The sequence below is a fragment of the Crassostrea angulata genome, chromosome 1 (genome assembly GCF_025612915.1).
Source record: "Crassostrea angulata isolate pt1a10 chromosome 1, ASM2561291v2, whole genome shotgun sequence".
NCBI classification, from domain to species: Eukaryota; Metazoa; Mollusca; class Bivalvia; order Ostreida; family Ostreidae; genus Magallana; species Magallana angulata.
The window spans coordinates 27,074,028-27,099,543 of NC_069111.1; the positions used below are offsets into that span (position 1 = coordinate 27,074,028).

At 33.7% G+C, this 25,516-nt stretch overlaps 2 protein-coding genes across 3 annotated transcripts; one reads left to right on the forward strand and one right to left on the reverse strand.

Annotated features, from left to right (window-relative positions):
• Positions 1 to 174: 174 nt before the first annotated feature.
• On the forward strand, positions 175 to 6,120 carry LOC128155295 (uncharacterized). The gene is made up of 8 exons (XM_052816935.1): positions 175 to 441; positions 548 to 638; positions 817 to 2,034; positions 2,162 to 2,499; positions 3,405 to 3,564; positions 3,727 to 3,786; positions 3,874 to 4,729; positions 4,830 to 6,120. Exons 1-8 carry the CDS (start codon positions 367 to 369, stop codon positions 6,019 to 6,021), a joined length of 3,990 nt encoding a protein of 1,329 aa, XP_052672895.1. The 5' UTR covers positions 175 to 366; the 3' UTR covers positions 6,022 to 6,120.
• Positions 6,121 to 8,335: 2,215 nt separating this feature from the next.
• Positions 8,336 to 24,833, reverse strand: LOC128155816 (protein OS-9-like). Of its 2 annotated transcripts, none has more exons than XM_052817700.1 (16): positions 24,680 to 24,833; positions 23,769 to 23,951; positions 22,893 to 22,956; positions 22,521 to 22,597; positions 18,769 to 18,876; positions 18,167 to 18,368; positions 16,920 to 16,970; positions 16,515 to 16,736; positions 16,107 to 16,332; positions 15,588 to 15,679; positions 15,309 to 15,433; positions 14,929 to 15,034; positions 14,340 to 14,435; positions 10,723 to 10,977; positions 10,459 to 10,574; positions 8,336 to 10,285 (listed from the first exon to the last, which is right to left on the reverse strand). In XM_052817700.1, the coding sequence occupies exons 1-16, from the start codon at positions 24,821 to 24,823 to the stop codon at positions 10,175 to 10,177; spliced, it is 2,178 nt and encodes a 725-aa protein (XP_052673660.1). In that variant the 5' UTR covers positions 24,824 to 24,833; the 3' UTR covers positions 8,336 to 10,174. The 2 variants fall into 2 exon arrangements, with proteins under 2 accessions (XP_052673660.1, XP_052673651.1); XM_052817691.1 differs by having other exon boundaries at positions 16,107 to 16,335.
• Positions 24,834 to 25,516: the final 683 nt, after the last annotated feature.

Sequence of the window (25,516 nt, forward strand, 5' to 3'; positions counted from 1 at the left end):
TCCTTGTACAGTACATGTGTGTGTCAAAATACTAAAAGAAGGAAGTTTTGATAACCAACACTATAAAAATATATCGACGATTTAAATATATTGGTAATATGCCTCGGCGTGTGTGTGTGTGTTTAAAAATAGTTTAATTAAGCTATCTTTCGAAAAACCCAAACCTATATAAACCGAAAGTAGACTGTAAATGAAAATTTCCAACAACGTTCAGTCACTCTATTTCAGGCAATCAATTCATATTCAGAAAAACATTTCCTGTCTTCATAGGAATATTGAAACTGAATTCGGATGTTTTCTTACGACAAATCGTACAGTGCCAACTACATGAAACTGTACTAAATTTAGAACTGATTTAGGGAAGCAATGGAGGTGTGTGATTTATGTAGATCAACACTGAATTGTAACGGGAAAAGAATTCACTGTCCTGACTGCCAGAGGGTAATACATCCCTTATTTATCTAAATATTTGCCATCATTTCTGTTAAAGATTTATTTCCAGTTATATTAGTTTAGAGCCTTGATTTTCTACTTTTGATTTCACCAGGTTCTGTGTGTTAGTTGCAATGAAATGAAAACAAAACTACTTCTTATGACCAGTGGAGTTGAGTGTCCGTGCAGTCTTTTACAGGAAATAGGTACTATAACTAGTAGACATCAGAATAAAATATCACACACATACACACGCACTGCATTTTATACTAGCTAGTATATATTAAAAAAATTTGGTCAACGAAGAGTTTCTCAATAACAGACACGAAGAATAAATAATAAAGATGGTGCCCTATCTTACTCCCAACTTTACATATTTTGTAGTTGTTCCAGACATTGATAAAAAACACGATGTTAAATGTAATACGAAAGAGCAGCCTATTTCAAGAAAGATCAGCGACAATTCAAGCAACGGGGGTTTAAGAAGAGAGTCTCTATCGAGGAATGAGATCCTTGCATCGGAAAAGACTAGTTTGGATCACGAACACGTTGACAGAACACACTGTGACAGCACCAAACAATCAGGAAAACTAAATGTTTTGGAGACAAATATCAATGGAGAAGAAAACATAGATGATGGGAGCAAAAGTTTAGCATCTAATTGTACATCCGATAAGATAAATGAACAGGAAGGGCGCGAGCTTCCTTCTCCGACTCCTCAAGGCTTAGAATCAAAAACTAGTTTACATGGGTTACACACGGATAAAAATGAAATAAATAACGAAGATGAAATTTGGGATAAAGAAAAAAGTTCAAAGTGCTCTTTTGAGCAGGGTGTTCAAAGGAAACAAGACGAGACAACAACCGTAGAAACTGAGGACACTGAGCATCTAGATAATGTTAGTGGCAATGGAGAGAAAGACATATCTCATCATCAAAGCAGTAGAGAAAAAGACACAGAACAAGAGATTAATATGAAGACAAATAAAGAGACAACATCATTTGAAGACGCACGCAGTTCTGTGAATGTTGTATCATCTGATATCCCAAACGTTCAGGAAAAATCTAAAAATGGGTTACCGGACTATAAGAGTAGTAGTTCACGAAAGCCACCAGAATGGAAAAAAATGTCACCAAAAAGCAATGAACTCGATGCAAACTGGAATTATAACTCAATGTATGACCAGCCGTGGGGTATGTTTTCCGGCGATTTTCGATATGGTTACAACTGGAATATGGAATTTATTAAGAATGATTTTGAATCGTTGAAAACGAATGAAAATATTTCACCTTTGCCATCCAAGTCAACAACTTCAAATCTACCCACTGTTGAACAATCCCAGCTTATGGAAATACCAAAAGTATCAGGATTGCCAGCTCTCGGAATGATAAAGGACGACGAAAGTTTGCAAGACAGTGGACAACATAAAGTTGGGGACAAGATTCTAAAAACAAAGGGTCAGAGAGAGGGTGCACCGGTAAGTGACCGTCAGTTACCTAATGAAAGCACATCCGACCTAGAGAACAAAATCATAAAAATGGAAGAAACAGCGTCTCCGTCGGCACGAAGGAAAAAGAAACTGTCGAAACACACCTGCGCAGGTAAAATACTTATGTTTTCATCCGCACTGTTTTGTTCTGTAAGAAGTATGATATAATTAATCAATATGAAATTCATGTTAATCTTTATCTTATCCTTAAACTCAAATACATGTGTATTTAACCACAGGATGTGGCAGAAGAGATTGCGAAGGCCAATTTATGAAACTTATGAAAGCAATGACATCAGCTGCAAAGTCAAAAAACTATGCCATTCATAATGTTGTACCGGATGGAAACTGTATGTTTGCTGCCATAGTGGATCAACTAGAACTTAATAACGATTATTCATTTAGTTCCAAATCTCTTCGTCAAGCATGTGTGGAGCACTTGAGAAGCAACCCCGAATCAGAAGATGGGACTCACTTTGAAATGTTTATGGATGGAGAATCTTGGTCTGATTATCTTAATCGTATGTCTCACGAAGGGCAGTGGGGAGACCATTTGGTGCTTCAGGCGATATCACAGGTAGGGAATATTGGTGTTGTTGTACGCCCTTAGCACCAAGAAAATTTCACTCTTATCACCACTAAGTTAACACTGTAAGTTAATTAAAAATGCGAATTGCATCGTAATTACTAGTTGTGTAGTAACATTGGTTGTCAGTTATAATGATTAAACTAATACTTAGTAAATAAAATATCATCGAAGTAAAGAATCGATTCCTCAAACTATTACCCAGCAAATGAATCTACTACTGGCGGTTGACTAATACTGTAAAAAAAATATTTCCTCTCGTTTCCGAGTTCATATGTTCGTTTAAACTCGTATGGTACATGTGTAAAAAACATGATTATATTATTTGGAGGTTTTGGCTTATTGTGTTGTAATCAGCCATAAAAGATTCCGACATTGTACTGAGGATTATTTCAACTCCATTTTTTTGTGTCATTTGTAACACAATTTTTTTTCAACAAAAACGTATTCTTGTTTTATATTTGTCCACTAACAATGAGGGCGAAAACATAAAATTAATGCTAAAATGTTACATATATTACAGAAAATATTGATATGGAACATTGCTAGCTCTAGTTGATGGCTAGAGGAGATTAAGTCTTTAATACAAATGATTTCGCAAAAAAATCACAGTCATGGTTTGTGTTTAAACAGAAAACAGATTTTCCTTTTTGCCTATGGATTCTAGTTAAGAAATAAGTCTATGTAAAAAAAAAATCTTAATTTTTTTTTCTATTGCAATTTCTTAACATGGTTATCATTCTGAATAGAATGTACAAGTTATTCTGTACGAATCATCGGTACTTATAAAATTATAACCATTTAATGAAGACAATTGGAGATACAGTATCAGCATACAAACATTAAGTTTATTAAAGGGAGTCCAGTAATGTAAATTTTGTTCCTTTCAAATTCAGGTGACTAAACGAAATATTGAAGTATTACATGGAGGCGAGAAGGAGGAAATTACAAAAATAAACACATCTCAAGCAAAGGAAGACCAGGTGTCACTTCACCTGGGGCACGTCGGTGAATTTCACTACGTGAGTCTAAGAGAAATTCAGGATGGAGACCAAGGTATACTATCTTAACTTGTAACAAGTTTAGTTAGTTTTTAGAATGTGCTTGTGTCGTTATTTTCACAATGTTTATAAGAAACCAAGACTAGATTAAATGCCTAAGCTAAACAAATTGTAATGTCAACAGTGTTTCGAATGTGATTTTGATTTGTTATTTTAGAAGAATTATCCAGTGACGAAGAAGAAGAGAAGTTCTTAAGCAACTTATCGGAAATTGAAGGTGATTATTGTACTTTAATAATAAAGACTACAGATATTTTGTTCTGTGTTAGATTATTGTTCAATGCCTCTTACTTGTTCATTTCAGATGGCCTAAAGAAAGAAGTGTTCGTTGAGGATTATATAGATCCTTACTCTGATATACCGTCTCTTCACATGTCATTCCTGCTTAAGACATTGTTACCAATAAACAATGTGTTAAATGACGCTGATAAGTGGATGCATAAAGTTATACCAATGGAATACCAAGAGCAGCAAAGCGCCTCTTCAGAGTACCAATATCCAGAAACGTCTGCAAAATCGACAAACACCGCAGCGGAGCAGCTACCTATTAAGCTGATAGGAGATATCGTTAATGGGTTGTTTGTTGACTATATGTTTCTGACAGAAAAACTCAAGGGTAAAAATGAGCACAAAAACTGGTCTGATGTGCCAACTCTTCTTCTTTACAATAACATGACAATCTATACAAGTAGTAGAGACGCTAACAAGGCACGAAGAAAATTTGGTATAATAAGCAGTGATGGCGTACATCCTGGGTACTTATACCTTCTTACGAACGACTCGTTTCAATCGGGCACATCCGAGGAGCAAACAAATCTAGTTTGCATTCCTAAGAGTTCTGTATTCTCACCCGTGCGACACAAAATGGTTAGTGAAGAAAAAAAAGAAGCCAGCGCATACCATTATCCGACATTTTCCCCAACATACGTATACAAATCAGCAGCTTCGTGTCCATGGCCAGAAGAAGCAAGCGAGTGGATAACGAGGGAACGCCCATCAAAATGGCCCCCCGAGACGATCATCAGTTCCATTGTTGCTGATGGTTGTCATGTCGTCAGTGAAGCACATCCAACAAGTGTGAATCCAGATATTGAGTTTTCGTTTTGCTTTGGCGTTGCTGAAAGAACACTTTGTAACGAAGCTTTAAGCAGAGATCAGAGGTAAAGTATGAATCGTTTAGTCGATTTCATAATCAATTGCGTATTTTTTAAAGTTTTTTTTGTAGTATAGAACAATGAGTATTGGATGTCTTTATTACAGATATTGTCTCATAATCTTCTTGGCCATTTGCAGTCATGGACTGAGAGGCGTTTTCATAACCACTGGTTTTCTAAAAGCAGTATTTTTCTACGCATGTGAAGAACTCCCATTAAACTGTTGGTCTTCGAGTATAGGGTCTTGCTTATTCTATCTGTTAATTTCTCTCGTCACTCACATCGAAAATAAATGCATCCCTTGTTACTTCATTTCTAGTAACAACACAATTGATCACTGGTCCTCAGACCAGATCAAAGATGCGTTAGATAAGTTGAATACTCTTCGTTGGAGTCTTCTTGAACATGTACTGTGTATAGTTAAAGACCATGAAATGGGATTGGACTTTCAGCAAGTGATCATGGAGGACAAAGAACAGTTCAAGATTACACGTAACACTAGAGAAAGTGTTCTAAATTGTTTTGTTCCATATGCGATTAAAATAGCTCGGTCCAATATATTACGAAAGCGATTCAATGAGGCCTTGGGTACTTTACAAAGTGCTTTCGAAGACAGGTTAACTGTGGCTACATGTGACGACCAAGTACCGTTCCAATCGTTTTTCAATGAAGCTGTACAAGGAATTTCTTTAGACAGTCAATGGTGGTTCCTTTTATATTCCGATGAAAGATTGGGGATGCATATGTCTTCCGAGCTGAGTTTGAATATGCAGCCAGTCACCCTAGGCGAAGTTGTGGGGGATGCTTGTGCTAAAGATTATGCAAGTCATCTTGTCCCAGCTCCAATGGTTAGCAATAGGTGTCAGCTTTTAACCAATCTTGCATGGTTTTTGCTAACGAAATACAGAACCAAACAAGCTGTCGATTGCCTGATACTGTGCATCACAGTGTACAGGGAGAAGATGGACTATGAAAGCCATCCAGATTGTTCAGTGGAGATTTTGGAGAAATATTACGACTTCAACGAAAGAACAATGTTCAAGGTGTTGATTTATCTTTACTATGGACTTTGTAGGCAAAAGATGCAGGACAATTTTACTTACTACTTTGATGTTGTCAGGGTAGTTTGTGAAAAGCTGGACTGTCGCGAGGCCTACTACCGGGCAAGCCTTTTGTCCTCACTTCTGAACGAAGAGATGTACCAGTATTGGAGTCAGAAATATCAAACGTGTGAGAGGTCGGACCCGAGTCTAGTCGATGAACTTTTCTTGGAAACCATCCAGCTTCCTGAATATTAGTTTCAACCCATTGAATATCCTTAAAACATCATAAGTTAATGAACAAATTATGTTTGTAAAATATGTTTACCTTATTAAATTATATAAAGAAGAGATCAATCGGTCATTTTATAATTGCACAGCTATAATTAATAACAATATAAAGATACCATAAGTCGACACGAACATTTGACAAGTCGATAAAGATACCAAAAGTCGACACGAACATCTGACAAGTAGATATAGACACTATATGTCGACACGACACGAACATCTAACAAGTACATTTAAGACACTACAAGTCGACATGATCTTATAACAAGTCAACATCACTTTCTGACATTCGCCTTAAGTTACCAGACAAGTCTACACTATACAAAACTTCTATATGTTCTCCTTATTAATTGAATAATGTAAAATTTATTTCTTTTCATTAATAGCTAATAAAAAAGGAAGACAATAACGATTGAAATCAATTACCTGCGACAAAGTAAAAACATTAAATTTGTATTTCTTTTTTGCGAGTGCTTAATATGATTAATTCAGCAACGTTTTGTTTTGGCGTTGCTGAAAAAAAAACACTTTGTAAAGAAGTTTAAGCAGAGATCAGAGGTAAAGTATGAATCATTGAGTCGATTTCATAGTCACTTGTGTTTTTTTAATATATAGTTTTTTAGAGTATAGAACAATGAGTATTGGATGTCTTTATTTCAGATATTGTCTCATAGTCTTCTTGGTCATTTGCAGTCATGGACTGGGAGACATTTTCAAAACCACTGACTTTTAAAAAGCAGTATTTTTCTACGCATATGAAGAACTCCCATTAAACTGTTGGTCTTCGAGTATAGGGTCTTGCTTATTCTATCTGTTAATTTCTCTCGTCACTCACATCGAAAATAAATGCATCTCTTGCTACTTCATTTCTAGTAACAACACAATTGATCACTCAGTTTGGTTCTCGGACCACATCAAAGATGCGCTAGATTACTTGAATACTCTTCGTTGGAGTCTTTTTGAACATGTACTTTGTGTGGTTAAAGACTATGAAATGAGATTGGACTTTCAGCGAATGATCATGGACACAATGTACAGAGAGAAGATGGACTGTGAAAGCCATCCAGATTGTTCAGTGGAGATTTTGGAGAAATATAATTACGTTTTCAACGAAAGAACAATGTTCAAGGTGTTGATTTATCTTTGCCATGGACTTTGTAGGCAAAAGATGCAGGACAATTTTACTTACTACTTTGATGTTGTCAGGGTAGTTTGTGAAAAGCTGGACTGTCGCGAGGCCTACTACCGGGCAAGCCTTTTGTCCTCACTTCTGAACGAAGAGATGTACCAGTAATGGAGTCAGAAATATCAAACGTGTGAAAGGTCGGACCCGAGTCTAGTCGATGAATTTTTTTTCGAAACCATCCAGCTTTCTGAATATTAGTTTCAACCTATTGAACATCCTTAAAACATTATTAGTTAATTAATAAATTATGTTTGTGAAATATGTTTACCTTATTAAACTACTAAGAATATAAAGAAGAAGTCAGTTGGTCATTTTATAATTGCACAGCTATAATTTTTGATTATATCAATGAAGTATGCAATTTTTTTTTTTTTTTGGGGGGGGGGGGGGTAGGTATTTTATTATTGTTTAGTTTTTTACTATAAACACTATGTCGTTCGCATATGATAGTATTAAATAATCTACTTTTATTCTTTTTAGTTAAAACTTGACTTTGACCCGTGCGTGCACGGGTTGACATTGCATATGATATCGCCGGGATATTTACGAAATAAATACATCGTCACACCGTATTCAGGTATTGATGACATTTACATTACCAAGCTTTGAGCCTACAGTACATGCGATTAATATCACTACACTCTGCTTAGTTAGAATAATTTAACTGTGAATAACCTAACTGTGTTTTGGGACAGGCCTTCACCAGTTAAAATGCCTCCCACATACCTGTTATGTATATAGCAGAAAATTGCAGCATGTTGACATTCGAAACTCGAGATTTTTTTTTATAGTAAATTTTTTTAAACGTACTGTTTTAGAGTTATCTCTCGTATTTTCTTTGATGAACAGAGTAAAAAATTTCCAATGAAAATTCACACGTATTTGAATTATTATTTCAGAGTTTATCCAAGCAAATGTGATAATGTGGAAACATAAACTAAATAAAGAGCCTCCTGTGACTTTAGCATGGATGTTATGCGCATGCACAAGATTGTAAAATCCAAAAAATCCAGATAAATTCCGGATTTTTTTTTTTGGAATTTTCGTTCATTATTGATTAGCGAAGCTCGATAGGGAAAAAATAAAAACAAATTGGTAATCTTAAAGTACAGATGATGTTTTAAATATATAAAACAAAAGACAGTACCCTTCCGATTTATCAGACGAGTATTAAAAGCCAAAAATTCGAGTCTATTATTTTAATATAGTAGTATAGATGAGACAAGGAAAAACAATAAATACATGTATGTGTCAATTGATTGACAAGTTCATAAAAACTAAGCGACTGAAGGCACACAAATGTCTATCTACACGTATAACTGTTGTACATATGTTTCTTCATTACAGTACAAATGAAATTTAGTGTCAAGATTGCACTGTATGTATTAACTGACTAGTTCTATGAAATTCAAATCACACATACATAATTTCAAGATGCTGCAGTCAGTGAATCAGCTGTCATTGCATTGATGGTGGGCTTTTAATACAAAATCTAAATATAGAGAATTACTGGTAAAGCAAACAATAAGCACAACTGGGAATGTTATAATCCTGACAAATTCAGACAATTCATAGATTGTTGTAGTAAACATATTAGAATAACAGCAAAAACAAAATTTACAAATATTTCTTACTGGCAGAATGTACTTAAAGGTTGTAAATAATAAGACAAATTTATATAAAAAAAAAGATCATTTTAAATCAAACCTCTCCAATCCTGCATTGAATATTTACTAAAAAAATTATCATAAACAAAAAAAAAAAATCATTTCATTTCATCTAAATTATTTATACTAAACTTAAAGATAAATGTGTTAAATATGTATAAATAGCCATGCACAAAACAAAAACTTAAACAATCCTTAAAAATACTTAAAAACATATTCTACCTATGAACATTTATTTATAGTTTCCACCTTTACTGTGATTATCTTGACTGTATGCATTTACATTCAGATGTTATCACAGAACATAAAACAAAAAATATGCAAGAACCATGTACAAAGTACCTGTATTTTGACCTGTAGCTTTTAAACTACAAGATTTTATTGCACTACTACTGTGGAATAATTCTTATTTGTGGGGGGGGGGGGGGGTTAATGTTGATAGTGTAATCAGGATAATTTCAATAAATATTAAACAAATGATTGTGTATAGGTTTGTGGGGATGTTAATTCATGGGCAAGGGTTTCCCACGTAAGCCAAGAACATTGGTCCCCTACGAACAATGATGATTCCACAGTAATTCTTTTAAATGGTATCAAAAGAGTATCCACACCAATGAAAAATGCACATTTTAAACAAAAAAGATACAAATGCATTGTAAAAGAAAATTGCACTCATTCATTTCACTTTCATATGCTATTTATTCTAAACACAGAAATGATGAAATATTACTTGTAAGAAAGCACCAAAACTTGCTCAAACACCATGTTTGATTATAATTATACTGTGGTTTCATCAATATTTCTTGAACACCAATGTTCATAGAAAAAAGATACTCTTTGCAAGGTTATATCCCCCTCACAGTTGTAAATAAATTTTTTTTACCTGTAATAATTTACTTTCACATGGTTGTCATTGAAATGAAGTATGTTGCAGTTTTCAATTAGCCCAATTTTGAAATTCAACTACTGTCAATGGGGTCAAAGGGAAAGACAAGCAAAACAAGGCAAAAATTTGACTGCACACCTATATCATAAGAAAGTCTACTGACAGAGTCATAGTCCATGAATTTACATTTCCTTGAAAATATGAATTTCATTAAATCAACAAAATTTGATGTCCTAAAGTATTGTTGAAACCACAGAAGTAAAAAAAAAAGTTGAAACCTAATAAACTTCACATTTATACATAAAACACAACACCAATAATCACCATATAAAATAATGTTGAAAGACACCGAGTGTAAGGGTGTGGGGGGGGGGGACTACCCTATGGAAGGACCCCTGATGGTTTCTTTTTGTCTTTGCCCCAGACCTTGTTGTAATTGGACTCCATTTCTGTATACCTAGCTTCCTCCTGTGCTGCTTCATGGTCCCCTCCCTGTAATACAGCAGGACACCATTTTGTTTATACCATACTGCATGTAATACGAAAGATCTTAAGCAGGGGATGACAATAATCACATGTAATATTATTGTAATGTTATTGCTCTTAAATTGGTTGAGAGACAGAGTCAAATATCATCTACAAATAAATGAAGTCATATACTATACCAAAATAGAAACTATCATGTTTTTGAATGCACTGGAATCCTCCGCTGACAGAAGATGAACATCATCCTTATCATCCACATACCCAGCAGTAATAATCTTCACCTGGATCTTCCCACCTAATCCAAGAGACAAGCTCAGAAGTTACAGATACAAATTCAGGAATCTCATGAATAGTCTGTTTACCATTTTTTGTCATCTTGCATTCAAAACACTGAAACATGTAAATTGTGAAGTCTTATTGTTGTAGAAAACACAGAAACTTACTTCCAAGATCTAATCCTGCCTTTTGTAGCTGATCTTGGACATCTTCCTCAAGTTTTTGAGTCTCTGGGGTACTCTTCAGTGCATTTTTCTGATACTCTCCTTTGTTCAGTTTTGTAACCCTTATTTTGATTCGATCCTTTGATGTTGCTGTCGATGAAGATGATGATGACACAGGAGAAGATGATGCTGATGAGGAGGAACCTGATGATTTTGTTGGTTCATTGCTAGACAAGGTTTTATCTAATTTAGATGGACCTGCAATAATTTTTATCAAATGCTTGAAATCCAATAATATTAAGTGTATATTTACAAATATGCATGTGGCTAATCAAAAACAAACAAAAAACAAGTGCACTTAAGCAATAGAGAATGGGCCATTTTCCTGTGCCGTTTTTATGTAAAAATATCCACAAATTGCTTTTTTCTCGTAATATTCAAGCACTGATGGATACTTCTGATTTAAATGCAGCCTGGGTTACCTTTCCAAAAATTAGCATATAATTTAAGCAATTGAGGATTTTTACATTCCTTTAGATAATTCTAAATCGTGAACATAGGTAATCAAGATTACAAAGCTCACCAAGGCATCACCTTAATAAGACCACCTTGAACATATATTATATGAAAATCATACTTTATCATCTTGGATATTTATGGATACTGTTTTGACACAAAATCGTTTACCATATGTCAAACAAGAGGCCCATGGGGCCACATCGCTCACCTGAGCAACAATGGGCGTTCAAAAGATATTGTGCCATATGGCCCTCGGTAGAATAACAAAAAAATAAATATTGTAAAGTATTCGAATTTTACACTTATTTTTGCGTACACGTAATCTTTGACATTGTACCTTCATGAAATACTGTTTTTACACAGAATTAGAAAATCCTACGCAAGATATAGAACTAAATATTTGGTAGGGGTACACTGTATATAACTTCTAATTCCCTGTATTTTCGTTCTGCCCCCCCTCTCCCACTTAATAAAGCGATCAAAATATATGAGAGCATATAGGTACATTTTCTTCCTCAACTACTTACTAGTTATTGTATTTTTTTTTTAAATATAATAGTTATTGTATTTTATCAAAAAAATCCTACATGTATACATGTGAAGAAGAAAATTGCACCTCAATACTCTCAATTTCTCAAATTAAAAATATTCAACAATTTAATTTGTCTTCTCCATTATAATTAAATGACTGTTGTTTACCTCGCGTAAACTTGTGACTTTTATAACTTTACTCACACTTGATTGATGAATACACTGGAATGAAAAATGTTGTCACGTGACATGTTAAACAGCTATAAAAATCAATGTTACCGTATTGAGAGGCACATCACTCTAATTTACTATGGCCCACCCATTATTTTCATTTTTATTAAAAAATAAGAAATGGCTACAAACCAGGATAATTTTCCGCTGTAATATTTTCTTAGGAATAGCGATAATACTTTTATCCCCGCAACAGAAATGTGTCAGAACTATGGAAACTGTTTTAACGATGTCATTTTTATTTACTCACATTTCACATTATTCATTGAATAAAGAGGGGGCCCCAGAGAGTAGTTATATACAGCATATCATTCTTTAATTTATTTGTGTACAAGTATTTAACATACTCTAATTCATGTAGAATTTCTAATGATCAACCAAAATTTCAGCGTCAATTGTAGAATTATAAGCAAGATGAGCTCAAAATTTTGCTAGTTTGAGTCATATTTTGTTCACATGAGTTTATTACATTCAGCTTAAGATTTTTAACTTGGTATTTCCTATTCGGCATTTAAAATGGAAAAAATTGAATGGCCTCAGATGTGTGTACAAACATAGAATAGTGAGCAAATCTCTGTATCTTGCTTATAATTCAAAGCTTAACACTCAAATATGGTAAGTAAATAGAAATTGTAAACAATTAAACACAAGAAACAAGCACTATAACAAATAAAGAACACAATTTATTTTTCAAAATGAATCATATACATGTATATACCTACATATTTCCGTCAGCGATTTTAAACTCTATTTAAACTGAATAAACTCGAGAAAATGCCGAGCATCTCAACAAAACATATTGCATTACTCTCCCATTACGCAAAAGATGATACCGAATTACCGATAGCCTGAATGAATTGCATTTTTGTTCTTTCTTAATACATCAGATGTTGCTTAATTTGCCCAGGTAAACAGTAAACTGTTTGATTTACCGAAGTCTCTGTTTGATTTGATACGTAAAAATAAGGAAATACAAGTGACAGTTCCCAGGTTAACACAAAGCATAAATGAAAATAAAACGAAAATCACAACAAGCTAACACCACCGTCATATGTAAAAACTGTCAACGCATTGAAATATTTAGCCTCAATTTACTTCACAAAATCGGCACCAATGTATTTTGCATGTTTCAAAGATTCCCTTCGTACACGAACTGTTGCACAACAAACAAATTCATCATTGTCAGATCGACCCGTTAATCATATAGTGTCATGGCTGCTTTAAACAAAGAACCTCGTTTTAGAATTATGGAATATGAGTCTTGGTAAAATGGGTAAGCAAACCAGGACTGGGGCAAAATAAAAGCCCGTTCAGATCGGCAATCGTTAATTCCAATTATGCATTATTTTGCAGCAATATTTACAGCGAATACAAATATACTGGTCAGTAAATATCTTGAAATTCTAATGAGATTGGCAGATTAATAACTGTCAATCTTTTGTTTTGCCCTGGCCAGGCCATGCCTACCCATTATACCAAGACTCATGGATGCTATAAATTGCTTGAAACACGCCTTTTCTTTCTTAGTATTTTCGTAATAACTCAGATTTGAAACAGAATTAGCCCATAATTTTTGCAATTTATATTTTCCTTTCCATAAAGATTACTTATGCTAAATTACATTGAATTTGACTCAGTAGGTCTTGAGAAGAAGATTTTTAAAAATGCACCCCCCTTTTTTTTACAGTTTCGATGTTTTCTCCGCTTTGAATGAAGATCTGTCTTTCATTTTTGCAATTTATATTTGCCTTTCCATAAGAATGCTTTGTGCCAAATTTGGTTGAAATTGGCCAAGCAGATTTAAAGAAGAAGTTTACAATGTAAAAAGTTTACAGACGGACAGACAGACGGACGGACGGACAGACGGACGACGGACAAAATGTGATCAGAATAGCTCTCTTGAGTTTTCCGCTCAGGTGAGCTAAAAATTGTATGATAATCACATGTTCATTTCATACAGTATTATAAGATGCAATGTTTATCAATACAATAATTTAAAATACAATATTGTATCTTATAACACTTACAATATATATCATATAATACAATATAATACTGTAATAAATAATGATGCAATATGATATTGTATCATGTAATACATTATTGTGTTTGATCAAATACTAAAATATCATAATATCTGATAAAATATAGTATTATATGATACAATATTATATCACATAAAACATTACAATATTGTAACAATACATATAGTATATTGTAAAATATAGTATGATACTGTATTGTATGATACTGTATCACAATTGATACATAATATGATATTGTATCATATGATACAGCCAACATCCAACCAATATGGTACAAACAACCCTATTTCTTACCTGTTGCTTTTTCCTCCAATTCCTTGTCTAATGTCTCTTGCAACTTATCATTTTGCTTTGATAATTTCTCCAGCTCTTTATCAACATTCTGAATGTCTGAATTCAAATTAAAAAATGAACCCTCTAAAAAATTCATAAAATAAAAAACATGTATATACATGTACTGATGCATTTGACATTCATTGAACTAATTGTAAGGAAGTCGATGAATACTATAGTATATATATGGAAAGACACTCTAATAATATGATACAATTCTGCTACCAGGCTACCTATTTCTAAACTGTGGGAACATTTGTTTTGTGATATTACAAATAAAACTACTCACTACTAATTACAAGTAAGCTACAATGCCTGTCTCCTTTATGTCGAATATTTGTCAAGAAGTCCCTACTTGTCTGTGTGATAAATAAATGGGGTAAGCCATGAAATTTGTTGTTTTTCTGATAAATAAAAGCATCACGTAAACATGTCTAGTTTGCTAGATAGCGAGTTAAACAATTCAAATGATTTACTCTCTCTCTGAGAAAAACTACGAAACAAAATTATCAATTAGAAAAGAAAAGAAAAGAACAGTTTGATCGGTCACCTTTCTCTGTCTTGTCCAGTCGATCCACCAGCTTGTTGAGGGTCTGACTCAGCTCCCGCTGTGCCCCGCCCCTGTCCTCAAGCCTAATCCCAGTCTCCTCCTCTGCCTGTCAGGGCAAAAACGAAAATTTACACAAGACTCAATCATCTGTACTCATACAAATATGACAATGGAATTCTTCATGACTTTGAATTGCATCATACAGTTACATACAGAAACAATGAGAATAACTTCTCTTTGCTTACAGAGAGGTGGACATTATGATTCCAACATGCCCTCAAAACTTTGCTTGAAATGACGTGGGGAGTTAAAAAAAATGTTTGAAATGTTTTAAACACTATAATTGGGTATGTCATTACCGATTAAAAATATACACAAACCTCTTCAATAATATCATCAAACTCATTCTCCATTGTTTTTCGAAGTGATTCTTTGATGGCTGCTAAATTGTTCCTATTTTTGGTGAATTCCTCTCTAACACTTTTGATCTCATCTTCTTTGATTTCTACAGACAGAAATTCAATTGATGAATAAGATTTATAAATCATTATTAGGAAAAGCAAAAAATCTGAGGCACTCCATCTGGTCTAAAAAAAAATGGCCTACCATTAGGTTATTATCTACTGAAATGCAAGACTTCTAAAAATGTTTTAAGTAACCTTTGAAAGACTGAAGAACTTTTTTGTCCACACCATCAAGTTCCTTGTCCAAATCACTCACTGTGTCCTGAATTTTTTCAGTGAAAGATTTCCTAAAATGAAAATTGAAAGCTTCAAAAACTCTTCATGATTATATATAAGACAAGACCTTGAAAAGAAAAACTTTAAAGTCTTCGATGAACTGACTACGAAAGACTGACTTTTCAAGTATTGTTTAAAATACAAGGTGACTACAGACTTTATAGATGAATAGTCACAATTTGTGATTATATTCCCATTTTTGTTAACAATGTTTTACTAAGATTTTCCTAAAGAGTAATCAAAATTTAAAATCCATTTTAATTGTTTACATAACACAGAAATTTGGGCTTTGTATCTAAGTTGAAACATCTGACATTTAAATTTTGGTTTACTGTAAGAAATTCCTTAGAGAAGCATTTTAACCAGTAGAAAAATGTAATTAAAAATCATACTATGCCCCTAATTAAATGAATGATAAATAGTACAACAAGATCTTACTTTTCATATTTTAATGTAGTGTCTTTTTGTTCATCACCATCTAATGAAGATTCATCTTCTTCCTTCACTAAATCTTCTTCCTTCACTAAATCTTCTTCCTCCTCACTGGCCTTCTTCCTCTTCTTCATTAAGTTTTCTACCTCTGATTGAGCCTCTTTCAATATGTTCTCCAAGTCATCCATATTTTTTACAACTTTTACTTTCATTTTCATGTCTGCATCTTGTCCTGCTTTAAAATTTCAGCAATAGTGTGAAACTCCAAAAATATTTAAATCAAACAGTAACTTATTCAAGCCAGTAATTGGATGGGGTTTACATAGGCTTTGACTGTTACCCAATTTATTTGAATTTTCAAAAAAAATATTCATAATTTAAATTCAATCCAGAAGGAAAATAAAACTGCCTTACCTCCAAACTGATCTGAGAGTTTAACCATATCATCCTTCAGGCCTTCTGAAATCAGTTTTTCTATGTTTGACATATCTGGATCCAAATCTGAAACATCCTTAAATTCAAATGTCCTTCCATTCTTGGTTTTTGTAATGGAATCTGGCTTTGGGATTTCCCTGCTGGCTTTTGTGTCCAAAACTTTTTCATCAGAGTTAAACAAAGCCTCTGCATCTCTTAATTCTAAAACAAATCATATAGCTGCCGTACATAAATTTTGCATGTAAACAAAGGACATTTATCTTAAGGCACATTTAAGAAAATATATGCCTTGTTAATGACATCAGTTAAGCATAATGTAAAGATATGATTGCAGTTCTAAATATCATGTCCACCAAAAATTACCATGTAGGCATATTATTTTACCTTTTTCGATTCTTTGTTCTTCTGCCAAGCTTTCTCTTCGTATTTTTTCTTCTAAAAAATGGAACAAATATTCAATAATCCTCATACCATTCATCTGATGAACACTCAAAGCATGCAAACCTTAATTCATTCTCTGACATTTATCGATAAATATGACATGGAAATTCTTGACCATTTATTTACCAAACTGTTTTATATATCTATACATCTTTATACTAAAAACAACTGAAAACATTATCGATACTTTTTATATATCCTCCTTACTGTGTTTGATAAAATTTTCAGTATGCTACAATTATAACTAAAGTGGGGTAATTTACTGAATTCTGTGGAATCATTTAAGTTCGTGGATGTCAATTTTTGTGGATTGCAAACTTTGTAAAGGTTTGTGGGGATGTGAAACCATGAATTTACTTGTTTGTATAATGAATAAAGACTGTGTTTCATAAATCTTTGAGGATTAAAAAAATTAAGCCACTATATAATTATACAAATTGTAACTATTCCATGGAACCATACATGTAGATTAATACTTTTTTACTTGATGTGTAAATCTTGCCCTACATACTACCAGTATATCAACTTATTTTGGCCATTTTTTTTTTTAAATTGGAGGGAATAAGTTTTATTTTGCAAAATATTTTTAATTTTCAAGGTTTATGTCACTGCAGGGAAATATTTTATGCACAATTGTATGAAAAGGTGGAAATGAACAAGGTGTAAAATCAAATAGAGTACATGAATAAATTACCGTACATGTAAGGCCAAACAAAATTATTATTTGTTTAGAATTGCCTCCTGTCTCATTGATTGCCCCCTGCTAATAAAATTTTACTCACTTAAAATAAAGAACTTTTTTATATAGAAATTTCTATTTTTAAATCTATTTTTACTTAATTAAACTTCAAGTTTGAAAAATAAAAAAAATGCCCCTCCCTCCCTCCTGGGTCTAGGAACCTCCAGGTGGCAATTCCAAACAAACAAAATTTTAACGATGGCCAAATTCATATCAGTTAAAAAACACATTTCACTTTTAAATTTTTAAAAGATTGCTGGCATGTGGTAAACTGCATTCATTCAATCCACATGGAATGATAGCAACAAACAGGATAGGGAAATCACATGACAAAAAATATGATCCAAGTTTGGAACGTTAGAAATCTTACATCACGGATGAGGAGTTACCCAATAAATCCACGAAAAAAATGGGCCATCATGAATTCTACTACACACACTGAAAACAATACCTTCTTGTTCCTTAAGATAGTCCTGGTAGACCTGGTCAGTGACGGCGGGGTTACAGGTGATGGAGACGGGTTTCTGCTGGGAGGGGAGCTTCAGGTAGGGGTGGTGACAGATCTTGGTGGTGTGTATGGTCATCACGTACGTACACGTCTCCGGTTCGTCCAGTCTGGCTATGTAGTCACCCGTTCCTTCTTCACACAGAAACTAAAAGCAAGACAAACAATTAGATTATTTAATAAATTATTCAACATATGGGGAAAACTGGGATTTTTTTACTTAATAACTGACTAATTAATCTTGAAATTCAAGAGTTGATAGTTTTTTTTATCAATGCAAAATTTAATTTTAAATATGAGGTTTCCGTGTAGCCCTCAATTCTTATTTATCAACAGCCTTTATGATTTACAAAAGCAGCACAGTCAGACAAAATAATTAAAAACCAAACTGAGAAATGAGTTATTTACTCATTCCTTCACAGAAGAATGCTATTTTGTTTTCACAAGAATTCAGCATACAAATTAAAGTTTATACAAATATAAGTTATCACAAGGGGCATTGTGTATATAACATTTAGAATGATATTTCCATTCAATTGTCTACAGACCCTGACTTCTGTTCTCCTTGCTTTTCCTGTAAGGTCACATTTGGAGCCATTAATATACTGCTGGCTGTGGTAGCGATTCAATCGGTTCTTGTTCCTGGATTTTATTTCCTGTTATTTAAAACATAATTGATGTTATAAGTTGGCAAAGAAAGGAAAAGTTCCTTACACTATACAGGTTAATAAATTATTATTTATTATTATTATTATTATAATTTATAAAGCGCACAATTTTACAAATAAAAATGCAATCAATGGCGCTGTACACACAAATAAAATACATAGATTTATTATACATGCAGAATTTAAAATGTTGTCTAAGAAGAGTTCACAGTTTTTTTTTTTTTGTGTTTTTTGGTTTTTTTTTCCCTTACTACACATAGTAATTAAAAAGCACACTTATAATAAAATGCCTTTAGCTGGCGCTTAAAAGTAGTAAAATCACGAATAGTTCTCATGTCTGTCGGCAATTCATTCCAAACGGTCGGTCCTGAAATTGCGAATGATCTGGCAGCAAAGGTTTTGCGTTTGACGGCAGGAACATTTAGTGTTTTAGCGACACTACTTATGGAGCGAATGCTATATGGTGACTCTCGTATACTTAGCATTTCTCTGAGGTATATTGGGCTTTCACTATCGTTGAGGCACTTATAAACAACACACGCGATTTTAAATCTAATTCGAAAATAGACGGGTAACCAGTGTAATCGCTTAAGAGCCTCTGTAGAGCTATCAGTCGACTTCCACTTCAGCACAAGTTTAGCAGCGCGATTTTGCAATAACTGCAACCTTTTGATGGTACATTCCGGCAATCCGTACAGGACACTGTTGGCATAGTCCAGATGGCTAGTAACTAAGGACTGTACTATTTGCTTGCAGGAATCGACAGTAAGGTATTGGCGAATATTATTGATCAAGAACAAATTCAAGGATATCGTTTTGCATTTTTCGCTGACAAATTTCTTGAACGTTAAATGTTCATCTAGATAACAACCGAGATACTTGATACACACAGATGAATTTACACTAGCACCCACAACATTAATGGAAGTGGAAGAAGACAAAGATAGCATCTGCGGACTTCCAAATAACACAAATTCAGTTTTACTTGGGTTAAGTTTCAGCCTGTTTAGATTCATCCAGTCATTGATATTAACTAAGACGTTCTCTAAATTTTTTATTACATGTTTTTCATCTGCGATTGCCTTTGGATTAAAACTATCATATGCGGAGTGGTCATCGGCATAACCTAGTAATAAGACCCCCGAGTCTTTGATAAACTGTTGTAGAGTACTTGCGTATACAGTGTAGAGCACAGGTCCACATATACTGCCTTGTGGGACTGAAAAGTCCAGGCATCTAGGCTGAGATTTAGACGTATTAATATGCACTTCCGCCCTCCTTGAGGAAAGGTACGATTGAAACCAATCAAATGCTGACTCGGACACTCCGAAGGTAATTTGTAATACTTTACTAAGTATGGAATGGTCAACCGTATCGAATGCAGCTGAAAGATCTAATGCGACTAAGGCGGTGACTTCCTGCCTCTCCATTTTCCACAGAATGTCTGATGATAATTTTAGTAGGGCTGTTTCGGTACTGAACCCCCTTCTATATGCACTTTGATAATCCGGTAGTAGCTTATTCGATTCGAGAAATTTCATAAACTGATTTAAAGCACACTTTTCGACAATTTTTGAGAGGTAACTTAAATTACTCACCGGATGATAATTTTTCAAAATTGCATCCAAACCTTTCTTTTTCAATAGGGGTCTAATAATTGCTGTTTTCCATTCATTTGCAAAAACACCCGATGTTAGGGATTTATTAACTATTGAAGTAATTGTTGGCAATAACACCTCGGAAAATTGCTTGATCAGTTTTGATGGGATTGGGTCAGTTGGGCAGGTAGTGGACTTAGAGTTTTTGATCACACCTAACACATCTTCGTCAGATACTGAATCAAAATGTTTAAAGTCGTTTGTGCACTTAGATCCAAGATTTGGGTCAAATTTTTCAAAATTATCTAAAGTTTTGCGAATGGTTAGAATTTTATCCATAAAAAATGAACTAAATTCGTCTGCTAGTGATTCGTCGCTTGTGCATGGCGGCATGGGATTGCTATTAGTTCTACCTATCAATCCAAACACAAGTTTATACATTTTAGATGCATCTTTTCCACACTCAGTAATGTGCGAATTGATATGCTTGTATTTGTTGTATCTGAGATGTTTTCTATAGGCCCGTTTTGCACATTGGAAGGCGTGGTCATTGTCCGCAGTCTTGTTTCCTCTCCATCTTCTCTCCGCTGACCTGCAGCGCGTCTTCATACGACATGATTCCTCTGTAAACCATGGTAACGTCGGTCGGATCGTAACTAATTTCTCTTTTTCAGGAGCATGTTTGTCCAAGATATTTCGGAGTTCAGAATTGTAAAATTTTGCTAAATCGTCCAACTTTTCATGTTTGGTTGCATTTTGATTGAATTGGACGAGATCGTTAATAAATTGTGTTGAATTTATGGCACTGATTTTCCGAACTTTCCTCGTTTCTCTGATGATCTTAGGCTTGTGTAGAGATATATAGGTATGAATGAAGCTGTGGTCACTAATCTGAAAATTTTCGCTTGGTTCGGACAAAACAATTTTATCGTTGTTACGTATCATGATTAGATCAATTGTGTTTCCAGATCGATGTGTTTGGCAGTTAACAAGCTGACATAACCCCATTACATCACACATTTCATTTAATGCAATCGTATCTAAGTCATTAACTTTATTGTAATGAATGTTAAAGTCTCCACAAATGATAACCGTGCGATGAGTTGTTATTATCTCCTCTAGAAAAGGTGTAAATTCATCAAAAAATGCCGTTGTGGACACGGGGTGAGCTCTTGAGTATGGGGGACGATAAACTATCAGAATGTGTATGGTCTTCGAATGAAAGTCTAATTCAAACAATGAGTATTCGAATGAATCTTTCTGTCCAGAGTTAATTAATTTTATTTGAAGCGTGTTTTTAAACAAAATACCAGTTCCGCCACCAGATCGAAATTTACGGGGAACATCAATAAAAGTATAGCTAGGTATATTCAGATCGGATCTTATAATTCTGTGTTTTGGATTACTGTCATCTAACCAAGTTTCAGTTACACAACAAATGTCTAATTTGCTTTCAATAATATGGTGAAGAAATTCATCAACTTTGTTACATATGGACTGCGTATTGACAATTGAAAAAGAGAGATTCCTGTCCACTGAGTAATCAATCAATCTCCTGGTCAGAGGTCGCAACAAATCCAGATGGACTCCTGTGTTCCAGTCCTTTTGTTTTAATTTTCTCCTTCTGGACCTATGACCACGGTAGCGTTTTTTGATTCCGAGTAGTTTTATTTTGTGCCATACATTTCCATCAAGTCTAAGAGTCGACATGCTACTATTATACCTGAGTGACTTTAACTCAGCTGGGGTGTACACAATAGGCGTAACGGTCGGAACTTTGCATGATTTCAACTCACCGTTGTTTACCGACAAAAGTTTGAATAAAAATCCATAAAATATGCACAAAAATGCTAAACAATCCGAAAATGAACAAGTGAATCGTTTTCCTGAAGTCGTCACCAACATGATGATATAAAAATTCACTGATTTGCACACAAAATAACACTGGAATATTTGATAATAGCAGAGAGCGAAAAACGTGCTGCCATTCACGCGGCGCACATTTAAATGTAACATATCTTTTTGTTTACTTACCATATTCGTTTCATTTTTCCAATCAAACTCAGATTCGTAGTACCCCAACATGATAACATTTCCAACTATTCTACCATCTACAATTGAAATTTTTTTTAAAGAAATCTTTAATGATGAAGCCGTTTTTATTAAAAATCAAACTTTTTTTAAATTGACATTTAAAATTGTGGGTAAAATCCCCATGTACATGTAAACTACTTAGTCATTAAAAACAATTTGAGAGATATAAATTTGTCAGACACCATAATGATATTGTATGATCTACTAAGTGACCACAATGTCCATCATGGGTCTTGACATTGTGTATCTGTCAAGCAAGTGTTCTCAAAATGAAATGTTTTACAAGATACACAACAGTCTATAGTACAGTACCTTCCATATGAAATTGGCGCACATGTTTTCCATAGCAGAACTCATAACTCCACCAATCTCTGGTCTGTAAATAAAATTTCACAAGGCACATGATTAAATCATTCTCCTTTTTTTCTATCTTATTCATCATTACTTTTAAATACAAGTTTATTATACTACAGCAATCACAAGGGTGCATACATCTAATGATTCCAGACATTTAAGGTTTTCCAACCACTTTTTTTTTACCAGTTTGAAATGATGAAAAATAGTGTCATAATGAGACAAATTGGGTTTTTCTATTTATCAATAAATGAAATTTATTCTAACATATGTGCTTTAAAGAATTCACATATGATCATTGTTTTTACTTAATACTTTATTCTAAGTTTTGTTGTCGATCATAAATAATGTTGGATGATTGTGAGGTAGTAAGAAATTTAGTCATTTTTAATTTCAACAACATGAGTTATCATGTGTCATATCATCACTGATCATAGACAGAATTCTGTTTTAGGCACTTAAAATATAATCATGATAATTTGATTTTTGTGCTTTTTGTTAGTTCAAAGAATTGGCCATCTTTAAAGGTTTTCAATGACTCCATCAGTGAAACTGGGAACACTAGACCATTAAAAGTTTTCTCTCTTATGACAGTCCAAGTGGCCAATGAACAAACATGCATGTACTACTTAAAGCCCATGTACCTGGAAGTGACCAAACACAAATCCTGATGCAGTAGCTTACACATATTTTTACAGTGTTTAAAAAGCATCATTCCTATAAAATCATAATTTGTGTAATCCTACAAGAATTGAACTGAAATTAGGAAAATGTCTTAACTTTCAAACAATTAAAAATATTCATAAGGGCTCCAATTGTGGAATGATTTTTAACCTTGAAGAGGCATGGACCAGACTCCATTGGTTTCAGTAACTCTGGAACTCCAGCCTCCATAGCTATCTTCTCTTCTTCTTCTTTCTGTTTTTCTGCCTCCATCTGACTTGGAATGATGCAGCGATATATTTGGCCATGCTTTGATGTCACATCTATTGTTTCACTTAGTTGTTTATCAATACCCTAAAAAGATAAATAAAAAAAAATACAACATAGACATCATCATCACATAACTCTAGTACAGGAAAATACCAGTAACTGGTTACTATAGTTCAAGATTACATTTTAGATTTAATTAGTCTTTGTATTAAATTGTGCAATATACACGCATATAAACCATTAAGTATTGTTTATCAAACTTGTAGCTAAACATCATAAAAAGAGACATGTATTTTTTATGTAACATATGCTACAAGTGAAGTCTTAACTGGGACTCAAACCCTGTGTGTCTGGTGTACAGTGTCAGTACTCTAATTAGCCGATGAGCTAAGGAGACCTGATATGTAACATGTATAAGCCGAAAGTCGTGGCTGCTGTGCCAGTGTGGCTTAACAGTAGCGTGTTGGGCGTTGTAATTTATGTATGAAATTTCAGAAAATGTCATGACGTAATGATTTTCGGGTCAAGAGTTTGAAAGCTGTCCTCGCTCGTAAGATTTTTGTTGACAACATTCTTTCCAGTTTTGATCTGTTGATCGAACAAAGTAACTCATCATCTTATTACTGTCAATTATCCGTAACTGCCCAATGTACCTCCAAGGTCAAAGGAACCCTCCATTAAAAAATAATAAACATTACTTCTCCCACTCCACCCCCACCCCCGAAAAAAAAAGAGAAAAGACCGAGAAAATTCGAACAACAAGATGCCAAAACATACGGTTACATCGTACGGTGATTCTGCCTAATGCATACCTGAGTAGATAAAAGAACTGGTTTGTTGAGTATATCTATGCCATATTTTATATTCCTGAGTTCATCGATATCGAGAAAGGCCGTAACTGTTGCGCTTATTATCAATAATAACAGACAGAAGAAGCTGGTCGCATTTGTTTCCATTTTATATACGGTAGAGTCTAATGACCTGAATGAGTGTTATGTCCTTATTGACCTGATGGGATATATTTTGTAAAACTAAAATAAAATTATTGAAGTATTTCAAAAGCTTCATTCTTGGGATTTGATGATAAAATATTTGATAATATGATATAATTTTTATATTTTTTGGTCTTTTGATTAATTTTTAAACTTTATAGAGGAGCTTACACGAATTCGAATTATAGCGATATACACTAATTTACCGAATTACCCCTAAAATTACTAAAAATGCTTATCTAGGAACAACCAATAAATATATATATATATATATATATATATATATATATATATATATATATATATATATATATATATATATATATATAATATCCTTATATGACAGGATTTATATATATAATTTCGCACCATCTCAAGACATTATCACAGCGTCCAATTTCCTCAAGGTCTGCGAATCCATCTAGGCTGGTGCGTTAAATATTCATTAATTCAACCTCCTTTGTGACCACACCAAATACCAGGGGATCATGACTTTGATGTTTGAATTTAATATTTATGATGATGATTTTATACAAGAAGTTTTGCATCAACACATTAACTTATGGCAAGCCAAATTCACAAAAATGAGCTAAACATATATAGTTTCACAGTCGATAAACTAGGTTTATCGGCTGTTAACTAAAGTGAACGGATCCT